The following is a 19,627-nucleotide window of genomic DNA, read 5'->3' on the forward strand; positions in this document are numbered from 1 at the left end:
AAGGTAAAGGAGACTGGAGATGACTAGCAAGTGCGGCTCGCGGCGGGGCTCTAGCGAGACCTGGGCATTCTAATACCTCACTAGTGTCTCCTGTGACAGTGACTCACCTACTGCAGAAGGTAAAGGAGACTGGAGATGACTAGCAAGTGCGGCTCGCGGGCGGGCTCTAGCGAGACCTGGGCATTCTAATACCTCACTAGTGTCTCCGGTGACAGTGACTCACCTAATACAGAAGGTAAAGGAGACTGGAGATGACTAGCAAGTGCGGCTCGCGGCCGGGCTCTAGCGAGACCTGGGCATTCTAATACCTCACTAGTGTCTCCTGTGACAGTGACTCACCTACTGCAGAAGGTAAAGGAGACTGGAGATGACTAGCAAGTGCGGCTCGCGGCCGGGCTCTAGCGAGACCTGGGCATTCTAATACTTCACTAGTGTCTCCGGTGACAGTGACTCACCTACTGCAGAAGGTAAAGGAGACTGGAGATGACTAGCAAGTGCGGCTCGCGGCCGGGCTCTAGCGAGACCTGGGCATTCTAATACCTCACTAGTGTCTCCTGTGACAGTGACTCACCTACTGCAAAAGGTAAAGGAGACTGGACATGACTAGCAAGTGCGGCTCGCGGCCGGGCTCTAGCGAGACCTGGGCATTCTAATACCTCACTAGTGTCTCCTGTGACAGTGACTCACCTACTGCAGAAGGTAAAGGAGACTGGACATGACTAGCAAGTGCGGCTCGCGGCCGGGCTCTAGCGAGACCTGGGCATTCTAATACTTCACTAGTGTCTCCTGTGACAGTGACTCACCTACTGCAGAAGGTAAAGGAGACTGGAAATGACTAGCAAGTGCGGCTCGCGGCCGGGCTCTAGCGAGACCTGGGCATTCTAATACCTCACTAGTGTCTCCTGTGACAGTGACTCACCTACTGCAGAAGGTAAAGGAGACTGGACATGACTAGCAAGTGCGGCTCGCGGCCGGGCTCTAGCGAGACCTGGGCATTCTAATACCTCACTAGTGTCTCCTGTAACAGTGACTCACCTACTGCAGGAGGTAAAGGAGACTGGACATGACTAGCAAGTGCGGCTCGCGGCCGGGCTCTAGCGAGACCTGGGCATTCTAATACCTCACTAGTGTCTCCTGTGACAGTGACTCACCTACTGCAGAAGGTAAAGGAGACTGGACATGACTAGCAAGTGCGGCTCGCGGCCGGGCTCTAGCGAGACCTGGGCATTCTAATACCTCACTAGTGTCTCCTGTGACAGTGACTCACCTACTGCAGAAGGTAAAGGAGACTGGAAATGACTAGCAAGTGCGGCTCGCGGCCGGGCTCTAGCGAGACCTGAGCATTCTAATACCTCACTAGTGTCTCCTGTGACAGTGACTCACCTACTGCAGAAGGTAAAGGAGACTGGACATGACTAGCAAGTGCGGCTCGCGGCCGGGCTCTAGCGAGACCTGGGCATTCTAATACCTCACTAGTGTCTCCTGTGACAGTGACTCACCTACTGCAGAAGGTAAAGGAGACTGGAAATGACTAGCAAGTGCGGCTCGCGGCCGGGCTCTAGCGAGATCTGGGCATTCTAATACCTCACTAGTGTCTCCGGTGACAGTGACTCACCTACTGCAGAAGGTAAACGAGACTGGACATGACTAGCAAGTGCGGCTCGCGGCCGGGCTCTAGCGAGATCTGGGCATTCTAATACCTCACTAGTGTCTCCTGTGACAGTGACTCACCTACTGCAGAAGGTAAAGGAGACTGGAGATGACTAGCAAGTGCGGCTCGCAGCGGGGCTCTAGCGAGACCTGGGCATTCTAATGTCTCCGGTGAAAGTGACTCACCTACTGCAGAAGGTAAAGGAGACTGGAGATGACTAGCAAGTGCGGCTCGCAGCGGGGCTCTAGCGAGACCTGGGCATTCTAATACCTCACTCGTGTCTCCGGTGACAGTGACTCACCTACTGCAGAAGGTAAAGGAGACTGGAGATGACTAGCAAGTGCGGCTCTCAGCGGGGCTCTAGCGAGACCTGGGCATTCTAATACCTCACTAGTGTCTCCGGTGACAGTGACTCACCTACTGCAGAAGGTAAAGGAGACTGGAGATGACTAGCAAGTGCTGCCCGCAGCGGGGCTCTAGCGAGACCTGGGCATTCTAATACCTCACTAGTGTCTCCGGTGACAGTGACTCACCTACTGCAGAAGGTAAAGGAGACTGGAGATGACTAGCAAGTGCGGCTCGCAGCGGGGCTCTAGCGAGACCTGGGCATTCTAATACCTTACTAGTGTCTCCGGTGACAGTGACTCACCTACTGCAGAAGGTAAAGGAGACTGGAGATGACTAGCAAGTGCGGATCGCGTCGGGGCTCTAGCAAGACCTGGGCATTCTAATACCTCACTAGTGTATCCTGTGACAGTGACTCACCTACTGCAGAAGGTAAAGGAGACTGGAGATTACTAGCAAGTGCGGCTCGCGGCGGGGCTCTAGCGAGACCTGGGCATTCTAATACCTCACTAGTGTCTCCGGTGACAGTGACTCACCTACTGCCGAAGGTAAAGGAGACTGGAGATGACTAGCAAGTGCGGCTCGCGGCGGGGCTCTAGCAAGACCTGGGCATTCTAATACCTCACTAGTGTCTCCTGTGACAGTGACTCACCTAGTGCAGAAGGTAAAGGAGACTGGAGATGACTAGCAAGTGCGGCTCGCGGCGGGGCTCTAGGGAGACCTGGGCATTCTAATACCTCACTAGTGTCTCCGGTGACAGTGACTCACCTACTGCAGAAGGTAAAGGAGACTGGAGTTGACTAGCAACTGCGGCTCGCGGCGGGGCTCTAGCGAGACCTGGGCATTCTAATACCTCACTGGTGTATCCGGTGACAGTGACTCACCTACTGCCGAAGGTAAAGGAGACTGGAGATGACTAGCAAGTGCGGCTCGCGGCGGGGCTCTAGCAAGACCTGGGCATTCTAATACCTCACTAGTGTCTCCTGTGACAGTGACTCACCTACTGCAGAAGGTAAAGGAGACTGGAGATGACTAGCAAGTGCGGCTCGCGGCGGGGCTCTAGCAAGACCTGGGCATTCTAATACCTCACTAGTGTCTCTGGTGACAGTGACTCACCTACTGCCGAAGGTAAAGGAGACTGGAGATGACTAGCAAGTGCGGCTCGCGGCGGGGCTCTAGCGAGACCTGGGCATTCTAATACCTCACTAGTGTCTCCTGTGACAGTGACTCACATACTGCAAAAGGTAAAGGAGACTGGAGATGACTAGCAAGTGCGGCTCGCGGCGGGGCTCTAGCGAGACCTGGGCATTCTAATACCTCACTAGTGTCTCCTGTGACAGTGACTCACCTACTGCAGAAGGTAAAGGAGACTGGAGATGACTAGCAAGTGCGGCTCGCGGCGGGGCTCTAGCGAGACCTGGGCATTCTAATACCTCACTAGTGTCTCCTGTGACAGTGACTCACCTACTGCAGAAGGTAAAGGAGTCTGGAGATGACTAGCAAGTGCGGCTCGCGGCGGGGCTCTAGCGAGACCTGGGCATTCTAATACCTCACTAGTGTCTCCTGTGACAGTGACTCACCTACTGCAGAAGGTAAAGGAGACTGGAAATGACTAGCAAGTGCGGCTCGCGGCCGGGCTCTAGCGAGACCTGGGCATTCTAATACCTCACTAGTGTCTCCGGTGACAGTGACTCACCTACTGCAGAAGGTAAAGGAGACTGGAGATGACTAGCAAGTGCGGCTCGCGGCGGGCCTCTAGCGAGACCTGGGCATTCTAATACCTCACTAGTGTCTCCGGTGACAGTGACTCACCTACTGCAGAAGGTAAAGGAGACTGGAGATGACTAGCAAGTGCGGCTCGCGGCCGGGCTCTAGCTAGACCTGGGCATTCTAATACCTCACTAGTGTCTCCGGTGACAGTGACTCACCTACTGCAGAAGGTAAAGGAGACTGGAGATGACTAGGAAATGCGGCTCGCGGCCGGGCTCTAGCGAGACCTGGGCATTCTAATAACCTCACTAGTGTCTCCTGTGACATTGACTCACCTACTGCAGAAGGTAAAAGAGACTGGAGATGACTAGCAAGTGCGGCTCGCGGCGGGGCTCTAGCGAGACCTGGGCATTCTAATACCTCACTAGTGTCTCCTGTGACAGTGACTCACCTACTGCAGAAGGTAAAGGAGACTGGAGATGACTAGCAAGTGCGGCTCGCGGGCGGGCTCTAGCGAGACCTGGGCATTCTAATACCTCACTAGTGTCTCCGGTGACAGTGACTCACCTACTGCAGAAGGTAAAGGAGACTGGAGATGACTAGCAAGTGCGGCTCGCGGCCGGGCTCTAGCGAGACCTGGGCATTCTAATACCTCACTAGTGTCTCCTGTGACAGTGACTCACCTACTGCAGAAGGTAAAGGAGACTGGAAATGACTAGCAAGTGCGGCTCGCGGCCGGGCTCTAGCGAGACCTGGGCATTCTAATACCTCACTAGTGTCTCCTGTGACAGTGACTCACCTACTGCAGAAGGTAAAGGAGACTGGACATGACTAGCAAGTGCGGCTCGCGGCCGGTCTCTAGCGAGACCTGGGCATTCTAATACCTCACTAGTGTCTCCTGTGACAGTGACTCACCTACTGCAGAAGGTAAAGGAGACTGGACATGACTAGCAAGTGCGGCTCGCGGCCGGGCTCTAGCGAGACCTGGGCATTCTAATACCACACTAGTGTCTCCTGTGACAGTGACTCACCTACTGCAGAAGGTAAAGGAGACTGGACATGACTAGCAAGTGCGGCTCGCGGCCGGGCTCTAGCGAGATCTGGGCATTCTAATACCTCACTAGTGTCTCCGGTGACAGTGACTCACCTACTGCAGAAGGTAAAGGAGACTGGACATGACTAGCAAGTGCGGCTCGCGGCCGGGCTCTAGCGAGACCTGGGCATTCTAATACCTCACTAGTGTCTCCGGTGACAGTGACTCACCTACTGCAGAAGGTAAAGGAGACTGGAGATGACTAGCAAGTGCGGCTCGCGGCCGGGCTCTAGCGAGACCTGGGCATTCTAATACCTCACTAGTGTCTCCTGTGACAGTGACTCACCTACTGCAGAAGGTAAAGGAGACTGGAGATGACTAGCAATTTCGGCTCGCGGCCGGGCTCTAGCGAGACCTGGGCATTCTAATACCTCACTAGTGTCTCCGGTGACAGTGACTCACCTACTTCAGAAGGTAAAGGAGACTGGAGATGACTAGCAAGTGCGGCTCGTGGCCGGGCTCTAGCGAGACCTGGGCATTCTAATACCTCACTAGTGTCTCCGGTGACAGTGACTCACCTACTGCAGAAGGTAAAGGAGACTGGAGATGACTAGCAAGTGCGGTTCGCGGCGGGGCTCTAGCAAGACCTGGGCATTCTAATACCTCACTAGTGTCTCCTGTGACAGTGACTCACCTACTGCAGAAGGTAAAGGAGACTGAAGATGACTAGCAAGTGCGGCTCACGGCCGGGCTCTAGCGAGACCTGGGCATTCTAATACCTCACTAGTGTCTCCTGTGACAGTGACTCACCTACTGCAGAAGGTAAAGGAGACTGGAGATGACTATCAAGTGCGGCTCGCGGCCGGGCTCTAGCGAGACCTGGGCATTCTAATACCTCACTAGTGTCTCCTGTGACAGTGACTCACCTACTGCAGAAGGTAAAGGAGACTGGAGATGACTAGCAAGTGCGGCTCGCGGCCGGGCTCTAGCGAGACCTGGGCATTCTAATACCTCACTAGTGTCTCCGGTGACAGTGACTCACCTACTGCAGAAGGTAAATGAGACTGGAGATGACTAGCAAGTGAGGCTCGCGGCCGGGCTCTAGCGAGACCTTGGCATTCTAATACCTCACTAGTGTCTCCGGTGACAGTGACTCACCTACTGCAGAAGGTAAAGGAGACTGGAGATGACTAGCAAGTGCGGCTCGCGGCCGGGCTCTAGCGAGACCTGGGCATTCTAATACCTCACTAGTGTCTCCTGTGACAGTGACTCACCTACTGCAGAAGGTAAAGGAGACTGGAGATGACTAGCAAGTGCGGCTCGCGGCCGGGCTCTAGCGAGACCTGGGCGCCGGCCTGACGCGCGCCCAGCCGCTCGGGCACTTGGCCTCCCTCCGCCACTCGTCGCTCAGCTTCACGCCCAGCCGCCGGCACTCGTGCGCGTACGCCGTGAACGAGTCGCAGTAGCAGCGGGCGTTCGGGCACTCGCACATGTCCACCATGCAGGACCTGCAAGCAGGACACGCTCACAGCTACATCTGTTGACAGTTACAGGTACTGATTAGTCCTATTCCTGACATTAACTTGGAACGGCCATACTAGCATACAAATAAACCATTAATTAATTAGTATTCAAGGGGAAAAAAACATTCTTCTACAAACCATGTGCTTTTTTTTTTATGTGTAAACATATTTGCTCTTGGTATGCAGCATTTGGTAGGTGTAATTTCGGAAAATGGAACGTATTTCGACGAACGGTAATTTGATCAAAAATAGCGGACCCGCGTGTAGAAACATAAACCAATATATAGTCACTTTTGTAAACATTGGGGTACATGCCAAAGTTATTGGTGTGCGAAATATAAATGTTTGATAGTGAAACTATCCTGGAATATATTTAGTAAAATAAAATAGTCATAGTAAAAGTAATCTCAAGTTTTAAAATCCCTAAGAAGATTAGCATTCCACTTTTTATAACATATTCCCTAATTTTCTAAATCGCCTAGTAGCCAAGTTTTAAAGCACGCGATTGGTAACCTCAAGGGACGTGGTTAAAATTTTGTCGCTGGAATTTTTTGTTACCTTTTTTAATAACACTAAAATATAATAGTAGATATCAAATAATAATTTTGAATCAGATCAGTAACCTTCAGATTTTTGTATGTATAAAGTATTTAGACTGATCTAATTCGTTTAGGCAAAAACAAATATTAAAAACTTATACAAACTTGGTGTTGTAATATGTATTTAAAAATATTTAAGATAAATATTTAGTAATGCCTTAAAAGTATTTCTTTGAACGGTGCAGAAACTTTATAGTATTAGCTGTTTAGTGAATTTTAACAAAACAGGCATTATTTTAATAAAATTATTGTCAAAAATGAAGTTCAATGCCCAGCCTTAGGAATTTTTTCTGTTGAATCTTAAATGTTGACTCGATAAGGTTCAAGGTTTGTTTGTGGGATGTATTTACAAAATGATTTCTGTCGTTTAAGAAAAAACAAAAATACTTATACTTAGTTCTTTAAAATGCATTTATAATTTTTTTAGATTAAATCTGTTTTAATTTATCTATTGAACTATAACTTTTAGTTTCAAAAATACCTAAAAGATGCTTTAGAGAAAAAAAACAGATTGTTAACTAGGTATATTTGATGACATAAATATCCCAAAACATTTTTCCTGGCTTACAAATTACAGGCATTTTTAAAGTTGCTATTATTTTTTGTCATGACTATTTAAGTTTATAAAATGTATTTCAAGATAGTTTCACTGCCACGAAGTTTACTTTGGCACACCAAAACGCTTAGTGCATCCCCCAATGTTCGCGATACATGCACGGTTCGTGACTATAGAAGTTTCTGTATGCATGCGCGTGGACTTTCAAGAAGTAAAATTTGCGTTGTTTAATGCGCGCTTATTTTATGGAATTCCTGGTGCCTACTATAATTTCACACTCCACGCGCCTTAACAAGCATAACCTCAAAAACGCAGGCGATGATAATTCCGGTCCTGAGGGATATCACATGTTCAGCATTGATGCATTTACATGTGACGCTTTCGGTTGTTGTTCGGCTAGCCCTGAGAAACCAATAGTACCATCTTGTTAAAAACAATTATAGTTAGGTTTTATAAAGGGGAAACATTTTTACCGTTTGGACTAAAATTTATACTTTTCATATATTCATCATGTTCGGCATTATTTTCAAGGAATCTGCGTTAAATTTCGTGTCTGAGTTTTGTATTATATGTTTATTTGCAACCTGAGAACACATAAAATTCTCGTTACCGAGGTTAGATAATTACACATCACTGGCGAGTACTGAAAGGCTCTTTCACACTTTATTTCTTTACAATAAAAAAATTTGGAATATGTTATAGATTTATGATAGTAGTATAGGTTGACCGGAACTGGCACTGGGTTCTGGGTGTGGAGCTGTGTGTCCGAACCGCCATATTGGATTGTGACGTCACGGCGACCATCTTGGATAGTTGTCACCGTGACCTTTGACCTTAAAAATGTGTCAAAATCCGACAAAATTGGGCAAAATTTGCCCAAAATTCCTCAAAATTCGCCAAAATGTCCATTTCTGTGGAAAAAAATTCCGCCAAAAATTCTCAAAAAATTCCTCAATTCAAAAATCAGGATTTAGAAAATCCTCAAAAGTCGTTTTGCCCTAGAAAGAACCCTAATTCCTAAAAGCGGCTTAAAACTCCTAAGAGCTAGCCGCTCTAAGCCGCCGAGGTCCTGACCTTGAAAACTAGGATGCCATGGCAGCCATATTGGATGATGACGTCACCGTTGCAATTTTCGTTACGGTCGCCATCTTAAAATTTTTTTATTTATCATCCGATTTTAATGAAATTTTTTTTAAAAATTTAAAAAAAATTCAAATAAAAAAATTTAATAAAAAATATTTAAAAACATTCATTTACGACACGGAGCTCGGAGTCCCCGGTTTGAACCCGACAGGTGCAAAAAAAAAATTAAAAATGGCGACAGGCTCCTTCCTCAATGGTGGCTGCAGGCAGACTGACTCCCACCACTTTTTTTCAAAGCATATATATCGTCACCTAGTATGACGTCATGTCCGCCATCTTGTCTTCGTTGCTGGAGACCACCATCTTGTTTTCGTCGGCGAGAGTGCGCTGATGACATGTTAGTTTAATTCTTACCCGCTAGAGTGCAGTAATCATTTATTACTGTGACACCCGCCATCTTGAAATTTGACCACCATCATGTAAATCCGTAAATATTTAGCTAGAAATTCAGGAAAAATTCCAAAATTAATTAAATAAATCACTCATTAACTTACAAAATGATTCAATGGATTCCCGTCTTTGGTTCGATACCCGACCGATGCAATAATGTTTAATTTCTGTAAAAAAAATAATTTCAATAAACCATGTTCAACATTCGTAAAGAGACTCTAAATCCTCTTCTACCATCATCCTATCAGAGGACAGACCACCATATTGTAAATTCGTAATTTTAATGCTAGAGATTCGGGAAAAAGTTCAAAATTCATTAAATAAATTTGTAATCCATATAATGATTGATTAGATCGACTAAGGTCCTTGGTTCGATACCTGGCAGATACAAAACAACTTTAATTTAAAAAAATACTAAGAAAGTGTTAGGTTTGAGAAAATAAAAACACCACAAGTTCTTTTAAAAAATCCTTTTATTACATACATACTACACTACTACAGGTACAAAAAAAACACTGACAAATTACTAAAGCCGTTTGGATTCCTCGATTCAAACAGTCTTCTTATTGTACGGACTAAGCCTTTTACATGACTTTAAATGTCTATCCGATCCGTTCATCACCGCAGCCAGAGACGGACTGAAGTTCATATCACTTATATAGTCTCATTAGCCGGTACAACACATGAGTCAAATCAATAACCATGTTCATTATACGTCTCGGAGCATTTTTTATAATGACGATGTAAGCTATCGAGACGTGAAATTAGTTTATTGCACTTATTGCACTGAAAGTGTATTCTTTGAACATTATTAGAACAACCGCTTCTTTCATGTCAGCGAGCATTTGAGGTGATAGTAAATGATGCGCCACAGTATTTGCACTGATGCGAAGTACGCTCTAAATTAATTGAAGTATTCAATGCTGAAGAAACTTCAGCTGATGGTGGAACAGCACATATCGAAGTCTCCTCCAGTGTTGTCAGAGGCGTTGCCAACGGAATATGCTCCAACATCGTCGACGCTGACGTCATGGTTCCCGTAGTCGATGGTACATCCTCCATCGAGTTCGACGTTAAAGTCGGTAAAGATGCCATCGAAGTCTCAAGAACAGGCAATTACACGACGTATGCACCAGAAGAAACAAACTAAGTGATCCGTACACCGTCTACGGCAGTAACAAACTGAGCGTCCTGCTGTCTAGGACTCGTTTATATACATGAACCGGTTGGAATAATACGCTAGTCAAATCAAGATCAATTAACTAAAATACTGGAGTCAAAACAACATTAAAAAAATAGAAGCACCATCAACAAAAAAAAGGAAGCACATTTGGAAGCACCATCAAAAAAAGGAAAAACATAGGAAGCACCGTCAACGAAAAGGCAGCACATTTGAAAGCACCGTCAACGAAAAGACAGCACCGCCATCGAAAAGGCAGCACATTTGGAAGCACCGACAACGAAAAGGCAGCACATTTGGAAGCACCGTCAACGAAAAGGCAGCACATTTGGAAGCACCAACAACGTAAAAGGCAGCACATTTGGAAGCACCGACAACGAAAAGGCAGCACATTTGGAAGCACCGACAACGAAAAGGCAGCACATTTGAAAGCACCGACAACGTAAAAAACAGCACATTTGGAAGCACCGACAACGAAAAGGCAGCACATTTGGAAGCACCGACAACGAAGAGGCAGCACATTTGGAAGCACCGACAACAAAAAGGCAGCACATTTGGAAGCACCGAAAACGAAAAGGTAGCACATTTGGAAGCACCGACAACGAAAAGGCAGCACATTTGGAAGCACCGACAACGAAAAGGCAGCACATTTGGAAGCACCGACAACGAAAAGGCAGCACATTTGGAAGCACTGACAACGAAAAGGCAGCACATTTGGAAGCACCGAAAACGAAAAGGCAGCACATTTGGTAGCACCGACAACGAAAAGGCAGCACATTTGGAAGCACCGAAAACGAAAAGGCAGCACATTTTGGATGCACCATCATAAAGGCAGCACATTTTGGAAGCACATTTGGAAGATCCATCAACAAAAAAAAAAGGCAAAAAGGAAGCAAAAGTTAGAGATCTAAGTCTTAGTTAGAAATCAGAATACAAGAAATAAAAACATTCAATTCTTATAATTTAAATTATTTATTTTATTTCTTTACATTATACAAATGCAAGTTAAACAAGCCATTATTGTATGTAGCCAGCTTCCCTCAGTTCCTTGAGTATGAAGGATATTTCTTTGATGCACGAATAGTTTCCTGCACAAAGCGATCCATGTAGAAGTCTTAGCCGGTCAACCAATATGTTTGGATCTTCCCATGAGGTATAATCAATCTCATCTGCTGCGTTCATCTTACTTGCACGTTTATAATAAATATTATGATCTCTGGTGTCTTCCGTTTTACCACCAACCTCAGGGTAACGTTCATTTTTGAGACGGTGATCATCACAATCTTGATCAGATTTATTTAATATATCACGTCGTTTCCATCGTTTCGGTCTCAGGACACCACCACATTATTCGATCTTGTCAGCTTTAGGTGCTTCATCATAGTTGTGCCGTTAATTAGTAAATTCGACACGATATATTTTAAATTTTTATTATGATTTTAAATTTTTGTGTGGAAATTTTTTTGCTCTACTATAGTGTAATTTTAATTTGTTAGTCCGGTGTACTCCTCTGAGTTAAACTTTGTCTCAGTGCCCTGAAGCCCCTTTCCCATCGGCGTATCGGATATTCTGCTGGCCTAATCCCTGACTAGCAGACAGCTTACCATTTCCCCCGCCTTCAGTCACGCCTCAAGCCTGTAATATTATTTCTCTTCGTGCCCCTAACTGCATGGCAAGGCTGTAGCTTGCAGGCGACCAGTTCGCAGAGACGAGCTGAGATTCGCCTTTTTCATCACGTCGTAGTGTTATATTCGCCCCTCTGTAGCCACGACGGGGCGTAGTTTCCCATCAGCGTTGCATTTTACCCCACCTCCCCCCCTTCTCAGTTCCAAGTAAGACCAATGACCGGTCGTAACCCCCTGGACACCAGTGACCGTTCTCAAGGTCTTCTCGCAAAAGCGAGTGCGCCAAAACTGATCACAAGCACCACCTAGCGACCAAGTCGCGAACTTCTCCGCTAGCCTACCCTCCAGGCCGCCAGAGAGCAGCACCTGTTTTCCCTTGAGTTATATGGACGCCCGGCGCGAGTCGATTCTTTTCAACTCAGCCTCCTCCGACAGAGTTCTCTACGGTCGCCCAGTGTGGCCAACTTCAAGACTCCTGCTAGAGTTTTTTTTCCGCCCGCAGTCGGGCAAGTTCGGTATTTCTCGGCGGCCCAGACACCCCCCCTTCCACCTGTTAGAGCCGGTGGGCACTTTTAATTACGAGACGCGTCTTGCCGCGAGACACAGATCAACTCGCGTCGCGTCCGCAGACAGACCTCCATCGAGTATCGGCGAATCGACAAGACTTCATTCGACCGCTAACGACTATGTAGTCGCTTTGTATAAGGGATGCTATCCCTCAAGTCCATTCTAGTAGATTAGTCTGTCTGCATAGTTAATTTTTTTTGCCTTAGAAATTTTTCTCTTTTAAATTTTAATCATGAAGAAATCATCCGCGTCCTGCCGCGCAATTCGCGAGCTCCAGACCCTGGCTGACTCCACGATGACAGCGTGCTGGGCAACTCCCCTGTTTTGGTGAGTGATAATTCGCGAACCCTCCTTTTTTTCCCTTAAATTTTTTTTGGGCATTTTCTGCCCCATAGACTGCCTGTATACAAGTTCTAATCAGTTTTGATTTGGACTGTTGCAGACAGGGTTCGATGACGGGGAGAGATTGATTGCTCTCAGCTCGTGGCCACCCCCCCCCCCCCCCTTTCTGTTCCGTGGGTCACATTCGAAGAAACGCTTCTACTACCCGACGTGATCGTTTGAAGACCCCGGGTGGTAATGTAAATTCAACATTTCCCCCTTACCTAGCTACGAACTATCATAAGAGGATGACCAACCCACCAGCGACCAGTGTTTTTCTCAAGAAAATGTAAAACAAATAGAACTAATTATCAATGTAATCATTGGATCCATCCAACTTTGGGTGTGAAACTCATAATGCAAATGTTTATAGTTCAGTAAGCCGGGCCGGCCCCAATTTCGTTTTCCTTTTGTTAATCTTGGAAAATTGTTAAAACCTTTTGTATGTATGTTAAAATAATTGAAACATGATAATTCATCAGGGCAAATAAAACAGGGAAACTATAGATCAAGTTAATCGTGTAGTTTTTATTTTATTGACGTTAACGATCCCCCAACTTCCCCTTTGCTTGTTACAGGAAGTTCCTAAATTGTGTTTGTTCCCACCTTGTGTCGCCTCTGGTAAATCAATTTATTTAACGTATTTTTTTTATCCAGCTTGTTTCCAAGGCTCTTTTTAATTAATTCCAAATAATTCTATTTTTGAGGCACGAGGGGTGTTACAACTTGGTAGCAGAGCATGGTTTCCTTGATCTATAGGCATACTTGAATAATATAAGCATATCTAAAATAAAAATAAAAGTACAAAAAAATTTTTTTAAATTAATTTTTTATAATAACAATTTTGTAATGATATTGTAAACTGATCGCTGGTACACCCCCTAGTTATAATGAGTTAAATTTTTAAATTTATCTTGAGTGAAATTTCCATTTGGACTTAGGCTAGCGCGTAGCGCGCGAGACCTCGGGCAGCCAGCCAGCTGTCCCCCCCCCACCGCGCGTCCCCGAACGTGCTGTTGACAAGGTCGTAGCCACCCCTCCCCCGTCACTGCGCGCTGCTTATCTCTCACGGCGCGCGTGGTCGCGTCGAGTTCAGTTCACCGCCCTGTGCGTTCTGCGCGACCTTCACAGACCACTGTCCGCCCGCCATGGCCTTGTTCTGTTCTTTTCTCGAGCAGCAGTAATACCAAATTAATGTTGACTAAACTAATATATTTTTCATTATTCTGGGCACATACTTCCGACCCGTCGGAGCAACTACGATATTATTAAGCTAAGTTAAATTAAGAGTGTCTTGTGTAGAATTTAAGGTACTGTTTCAACCATAGTTTTAAGTCTTTGTTGGTTGGCCAATCAACGTAAATTTTTTGTATATATTTTGCTGTCCTCGTAAGACTGGACCAGGCTCCACCTACGAAAGGGACACAATGCTCACGCCGGAGTATCTCCTCCGTGACGAGCTGGAGTATGAACTCCGATTTCGAGGTTTGTCAAGCCTCAGTGATGTGGCCACGCTCCGGAAAAGATTCCGAGCTGCGTGTGCCGAGGAAATTCAACCACAAGTCACTAATCTCGCTGACTTGGACTCTTTAAAGGAATTTAACTGTGTTTGTAGTAAATTTCAGGAACTACACAGTTACACTAATTCGGTACAAAACGAGACAAACAGAAACAATATCTTACGTGCGCTACCTCGCTTGAGTCATATTGGCACGAGATTTACCAACCTCACAATACTAGCCACCACAAAATTAAATGGGATGTACCAAAAGGAGATCGAGAAATGTAGGCAACTGATTCCTGGTCTAAATTTCCAATTGCGGAGCAAACTAGCCGCAATCGACCAAAGAACACTTGAACCCGTAGAGGCAGTGGCAGGAGGAGTAACTGACAGTCAAGTACAGGAACCCCTAAAACAAATGCACACTGGAGGCAGCCCAGTCCCTACCCCACCTCTTTTACCCTCCCCACCACCCTCACCCCCCGTGACATCACGTCGCCGGGCATTGACTTCGACATTCACACCATCTCATTTTCCATCTGCGACTGTCATGGCGACGGGTACTCACCCGAGCACCAATGTCACCTTCGCCTATCCTACGCATTCGCTCCCAGCTCATCCTGTTTACATGCCCCAACCTATATACCTACCCTCCACCTCTCCCGCCATTTTCAACCCCTATCATGAATTCCGGTCAGCCTTCTCATCCCTCCATACCTCTCCGGAAGCCCTTCCCACCTCCTCGGCCAGTGGAAGGTCAGTTTCGCCACTGACAGCCTTTCCTTCCACCCTGGCAGCTACGCTACCACAACCAGCCCCTGTGCACCCTGGTGGCAGGATTGAATCACAACTTCCTTACCCCAGCCCCGCCACCACATACCTTCCATTGGGCCCGCAGGTATACCAACTTCAAAACCAGACTCAACCTCCACCCGTCACACCTCACGCCTCTAATCCAGCACCGAACCCAGTACCTGTGGTTCCTACCTTCAATCAGACAACTGGAGGTAGTTTTTACGCCAAGATACCTAATCCCGTTGAAAGACTGCTGGCTAATTTTAAGGAAACCACAGGCTTGGAGCCCAGGAGCCTAATCGACTTCCTAAAGAACTTGTTCAAAATCAAACAAAAGGCAAACCTTCCAGACAGGGAACTCCTAGAAGTTATTTTCCCCTTCACACAACCACCCTTGAGCGAGCGAGTGACGCTCGCCATTGAGCAAAATTATTCTTTTGACCAATTTCATGAGGACATTCTAAATTATTTTATTCTAGCCCGTTTGATGACCAACATCAGGTTGGAATGGTACAACAGGCTACAACAAAGAAATGAAGCCTTACATAATTACATAGCAGACATCAAACTAGCCGCTCAAATTCTTCGGTTGCGAGTATCTGAGAGTGATATAGTCTCAAACATCCTCGATGGAATTAATCCGCAGGAACGATCGCGGGCAGTTTTTCAGGCCCGACCACAAAATTTTGCCGAGCTTGATCGCTTGTGCATCTCCAACACAAATGTAGAATACGCAGACCACCAGCGAAATAGAGAAGCTAATGTCTACGCCCACAACAATACCAAAATAACAGAAAATAAACAGCAGTATTATAACAAAAATTCGCAACACAAAAACAGCAATGAACAAGTCGCTAAGCCTCAAAATAAAGATGAACGGATACCTGTCTGCAGGTACTGCAAAAAACCCGGGCATTACATTGAACAGTGTCGCGCAAAAAAAAACTATCGCCCAAACTATCAAAATTCTCAGAATCCAAAAAACGTGTAAACCGCTGGCCAGAAAAAATTTTTTCTGAGCCAGCCACCCAAACAACCATTAGGAATTTTTCCCTTCACCAAGGCCCTAATAAAAATTACGAACAAAAAGTTCAACAAAACACCGCTGCCCCACACAGAGGAAAAAACAAAAGAAGAAAACAGAAACAAAGGCGAGCTAAGAAAGACAAAGCTCGTCAAGACAAGCAAACGGAAAACTGTAACACGTTTAGGCCTATGTGCAGACAATGTAATTGTCCGCGAACCCCGGACAAAAGAACATGTCATAATATTCTAGCTAATATACCCACAGTTTTGCCCTACGCCAACACAATAATTGGAAAACAAGAAGTTCCAGGCCTAATAGATACCGGATCCGTGCGATCATTCGTGTCAGGCCAGCTATTCAGGAAATTACAACAAGACCGTTTGACTCAGAAGGTAGAGCCAATAAAAATAAAGTGTTTCCAACAGCCTTTGAAGGTAAATCGTATTGTTTTTGTTAAAGTAAAAATAGATTTGTTTTCTTGGTCTTTCCCATTCTTAGTAGCAGATGATTTGGCCACAGATTTAATTTTTGGTTCCGATTTTATTGCAAAAACAGGCATGATAATTGATTTGAAAGCACGAAGAATTCACTTTAAATTTAACAACCAAGTTTTTGTTTCTTTTGTGTCACCTGACGCAAAATGTCAGAGCAAAGTAAATGCCATTCACACAGAGGCTAAAGGTGATAATAACATTTCACTAACCCATCTTAACTTTGAACAGAAACGAGAAATAGAGAAGTTATGCAGTAACTTTCCCGACGTTTTGAGTGAAAAATTAGGGTGCACCCATCTCACCCAATATGAAATTAAGCTTTTGGACAAAACCCCAGTTAGGTGTCACCCTTACCAATTATTAGGACCTAAAATGCAGATAATGCGGGATCACATACAAAATTTATTGGACAAAGATGTTATCGAACCTTCCACTTCCAGTTTCGCCTCCCCGGCATTTTTAGTACCCAAGGACCAAGGCCAAGGTCACCGCATGGTGGTCGATTTCCGCCGCGTAAATCGGCAAATTGAAGTAGAGATGACGCCATTACCAGACCTAAATTCGGCATGTCACTGGTTTAGTAAAGCCAAATTTTTCAGTGTCTTTGACCTAAATTCGGCCTATCATCAAATACCACTAACACCAGAGTCAAAACACATCACAAGTTTCTGCGTCCCGTGGAATCTGTATCAATACAAGGTAGTACCCTTTGGCCTAGCCACCGGCGCCCAAGTGTTAACACGCCTTCTAGACCAAATTTTCGGCGACCTGAAATTCAAATTTGTGTTTAATTATCTTGATGACGTCGTTGTTTATTCAGAATCCTTTGAAGAGCATATGGCTCATTTGCAAGAAGTCCTTAAACGCTTACGTAAATCCGGCCTCACTGTTAATACAAAGAAGGTGAAATTTGCAGTGCAGGAAATTTCTTTTCTCGGACACCTGATTTCAAGTCGAGGAGTGACCATTGACCCTAATCGCACACAAGCAATAAAGGATTTCCAAGCCCCTAAAGATGCTAAGGGCATTTCCAGGTTTATTGGCATGGCAAATTTTTACGCCAAATTCATACCCAATTTTGCTGAGCATGCAGCACCACTGAATGCTCTACGTAAAAAAAATTCCGTTTTCAATTGGGGTCCAGAACAGGACAAAGCTTTTGATTTTCTAAAACATGCAATAGCGAGCCCTCCAGTACTTAGAATGGCTGATTTCAGTAAACCTTTTATTTTGCAAACCGATGCATCCAGTGTGGCCATTGGGGCCGTGTTGTCACAAGAATTCGATGGCTGCAGGCAACCAATAGCTTTCGCCTCCCGCACCCTAACACACCAGGAGAGGAAAGCCTCCTCGGTATACGAACTTGAGTGCCTTGCTGTAGTTTTCGGCATAGACAAGTTCCGGCCCTATTTGGAACATAAAGAATTTCTGCTGGAAACCGATAATCAGGCCCTTGCTTGGCTTTTGGCTCACCCCAAGCAATTAGGTAAATTAGGACGCTGGATTGTCAAGATTGCTTCTCTGAAATTTCAAATCCAACATATTCGTATTTCACAGAACATCGTGGCAGATACTCTTTCTCGAATGTTCGAGAATCCTTCCAACTCCGAGATTCAGGAAAACAATCCTATGTCCTGCCACGCATTGTTAACAGATTTTCCTCTAGCATTTTCCGACATACAATCAAATCAAAATTCTGACCCACAATTGTCCGACATAATTAACCAAATAAAATCAGGCTCACCTCCAAAATATTACAAACTTTCAAAAGGCATACTTTACCGAAGGACACAACAAGCAAAAAATTTCAGAATAGCCCTACCTCAGAATCTCAGGGACATGGTTTTTCAATATTACCACTCGTCACCTTTGGGCGCACACTTAGGAATTTTCAAAACAATTAAAAACATTCGCAGGAATTTTATCTGGGACGGAATGCACAAGGATATAACGCAAAGGGTGAAATTGTGCAAATTATGTGCATTGAGTAAGCCTGCACAGCAGACCCAGTTCGGCTATTTAAGTTCTGACGTGGCCGAAAGGCCCATGCAAAAGCTTTTCATAGATTTTGTGGGACCCTTCCCAAGGTCAAAAGACGGAAATTCGATGCTTCTAGTATGCGTAGATGCATTCTCAAAATTTGTGTGGCTAATCCCTGTTAGAAGAGCCACGGCCGAAATCACCATTCGAGCCCTCCAAAATTATATTTTCAAAATATCCGGGGTACCTTCCATCATTGTTTTCGATAATGCCACAAACTTTAAATCGACTCAGTTCAAAAACATGTGTTTTTCACACGGCATTCAGCATGTGACCACGACTCCCTACTACCTCCAGCCTTCGCATGTGGAGCGTTTCAACCGAAACCTCCGGTCTGCCTTGATAGCATTCCATGCGAACTCGCAGGATAGGTGGGATTCCAATCTCGTGTGGTTGCAAATGGCTTTCAATTCCGCCAGACATGAAAGTCACAAAACAACACCGTTTGAACTCATGTTTACATACCAGCCCAACACCCCACTCTCTAATCAATGGACGTTAAAAGAGTTACTACCAGACGACCCCAGGAACATTAAGGAAGTCTGGAGTAGAGCTCGTAAAAACCTGAACTTGGCCCACGAGGCAAGCAGGCAAAAATATAACAAAAAACGCTATCCCAATCCCTACAGAGTAGGAGATTTAGTGTTGTGCAGAGCACACACACTCAGCAAGGCGATCGACAAGAGGTCAGCCAAGCTTTCATATCGTTGGAATGGCCCCTGGCAGATCCAGCGATACCTCACGCCAGTCACGGTCTCGTTAGCCGACCCCAGTTCCGGCGAATATCGCGCGCGCGCGCCTATTTCTCAGTTGAAGAAAGTACACCCCAACCTAAAATGAGGGCACTCTTCACTGTGTTTCTTTATACAAGGAACAGCTTTCCTACTACGGCATGCCATACTCAACCAACGTGTAGGTATAAAACAAAAAACCTAGGTCATAATTATAAGTAATATAAAAAAAATCCATGGTACTAGTTTATAAGAAATTTAGGTTAAGAAGTGTTACATTAAGTTGTCTAGTTTATAGGGGCGCCCCTAATTCAATAAGTAAGCTGTAAGTTTTAG

The 19,627-nt window shown here is 45.6% G+C and overlaps 1 protein-coding gene across 1 annotated transcript in view; it reads right to left on the bottom strand.

Moving 5' to 3' along the window:
* The window catches only part of LOC134527589 (BMP-binding endothelial regulator protein), a 367,253-nt gene that overhangs the window by 13,854 nt on the left and 333,772 nt on the right, over positions 1–19,627 (bottom strand). Inside the window, exon 11 of the mRNA XM_063360406.1 lies at positions 6,014–6,247. Coding sequence (XP_063216476.1) covers positions 6,073–6,247 — 175 coding nt within the window. The 3' untranslated portion in view covers positions 6,014–6,072. The remainder of the gene's footprint in view (positions 1–6,013; positions 6,248–19,627) is intronic.

Source organism: Bacillus rossius, chromosome 1 (assembly GCF_032445375.1).
Source record: "Bacillus rossius redtenbacheri isolate Brsri chromosome 1, Brsri_v3, whole genome shotgun sequence".
Classification (NCBI taxonomy): domain Eukaryota; kingdom Metazoa; phylum Arthropoda; class Insecta; order Phasmatodea; family Bacillidae; genus Bacillus; species Bacillus rossius.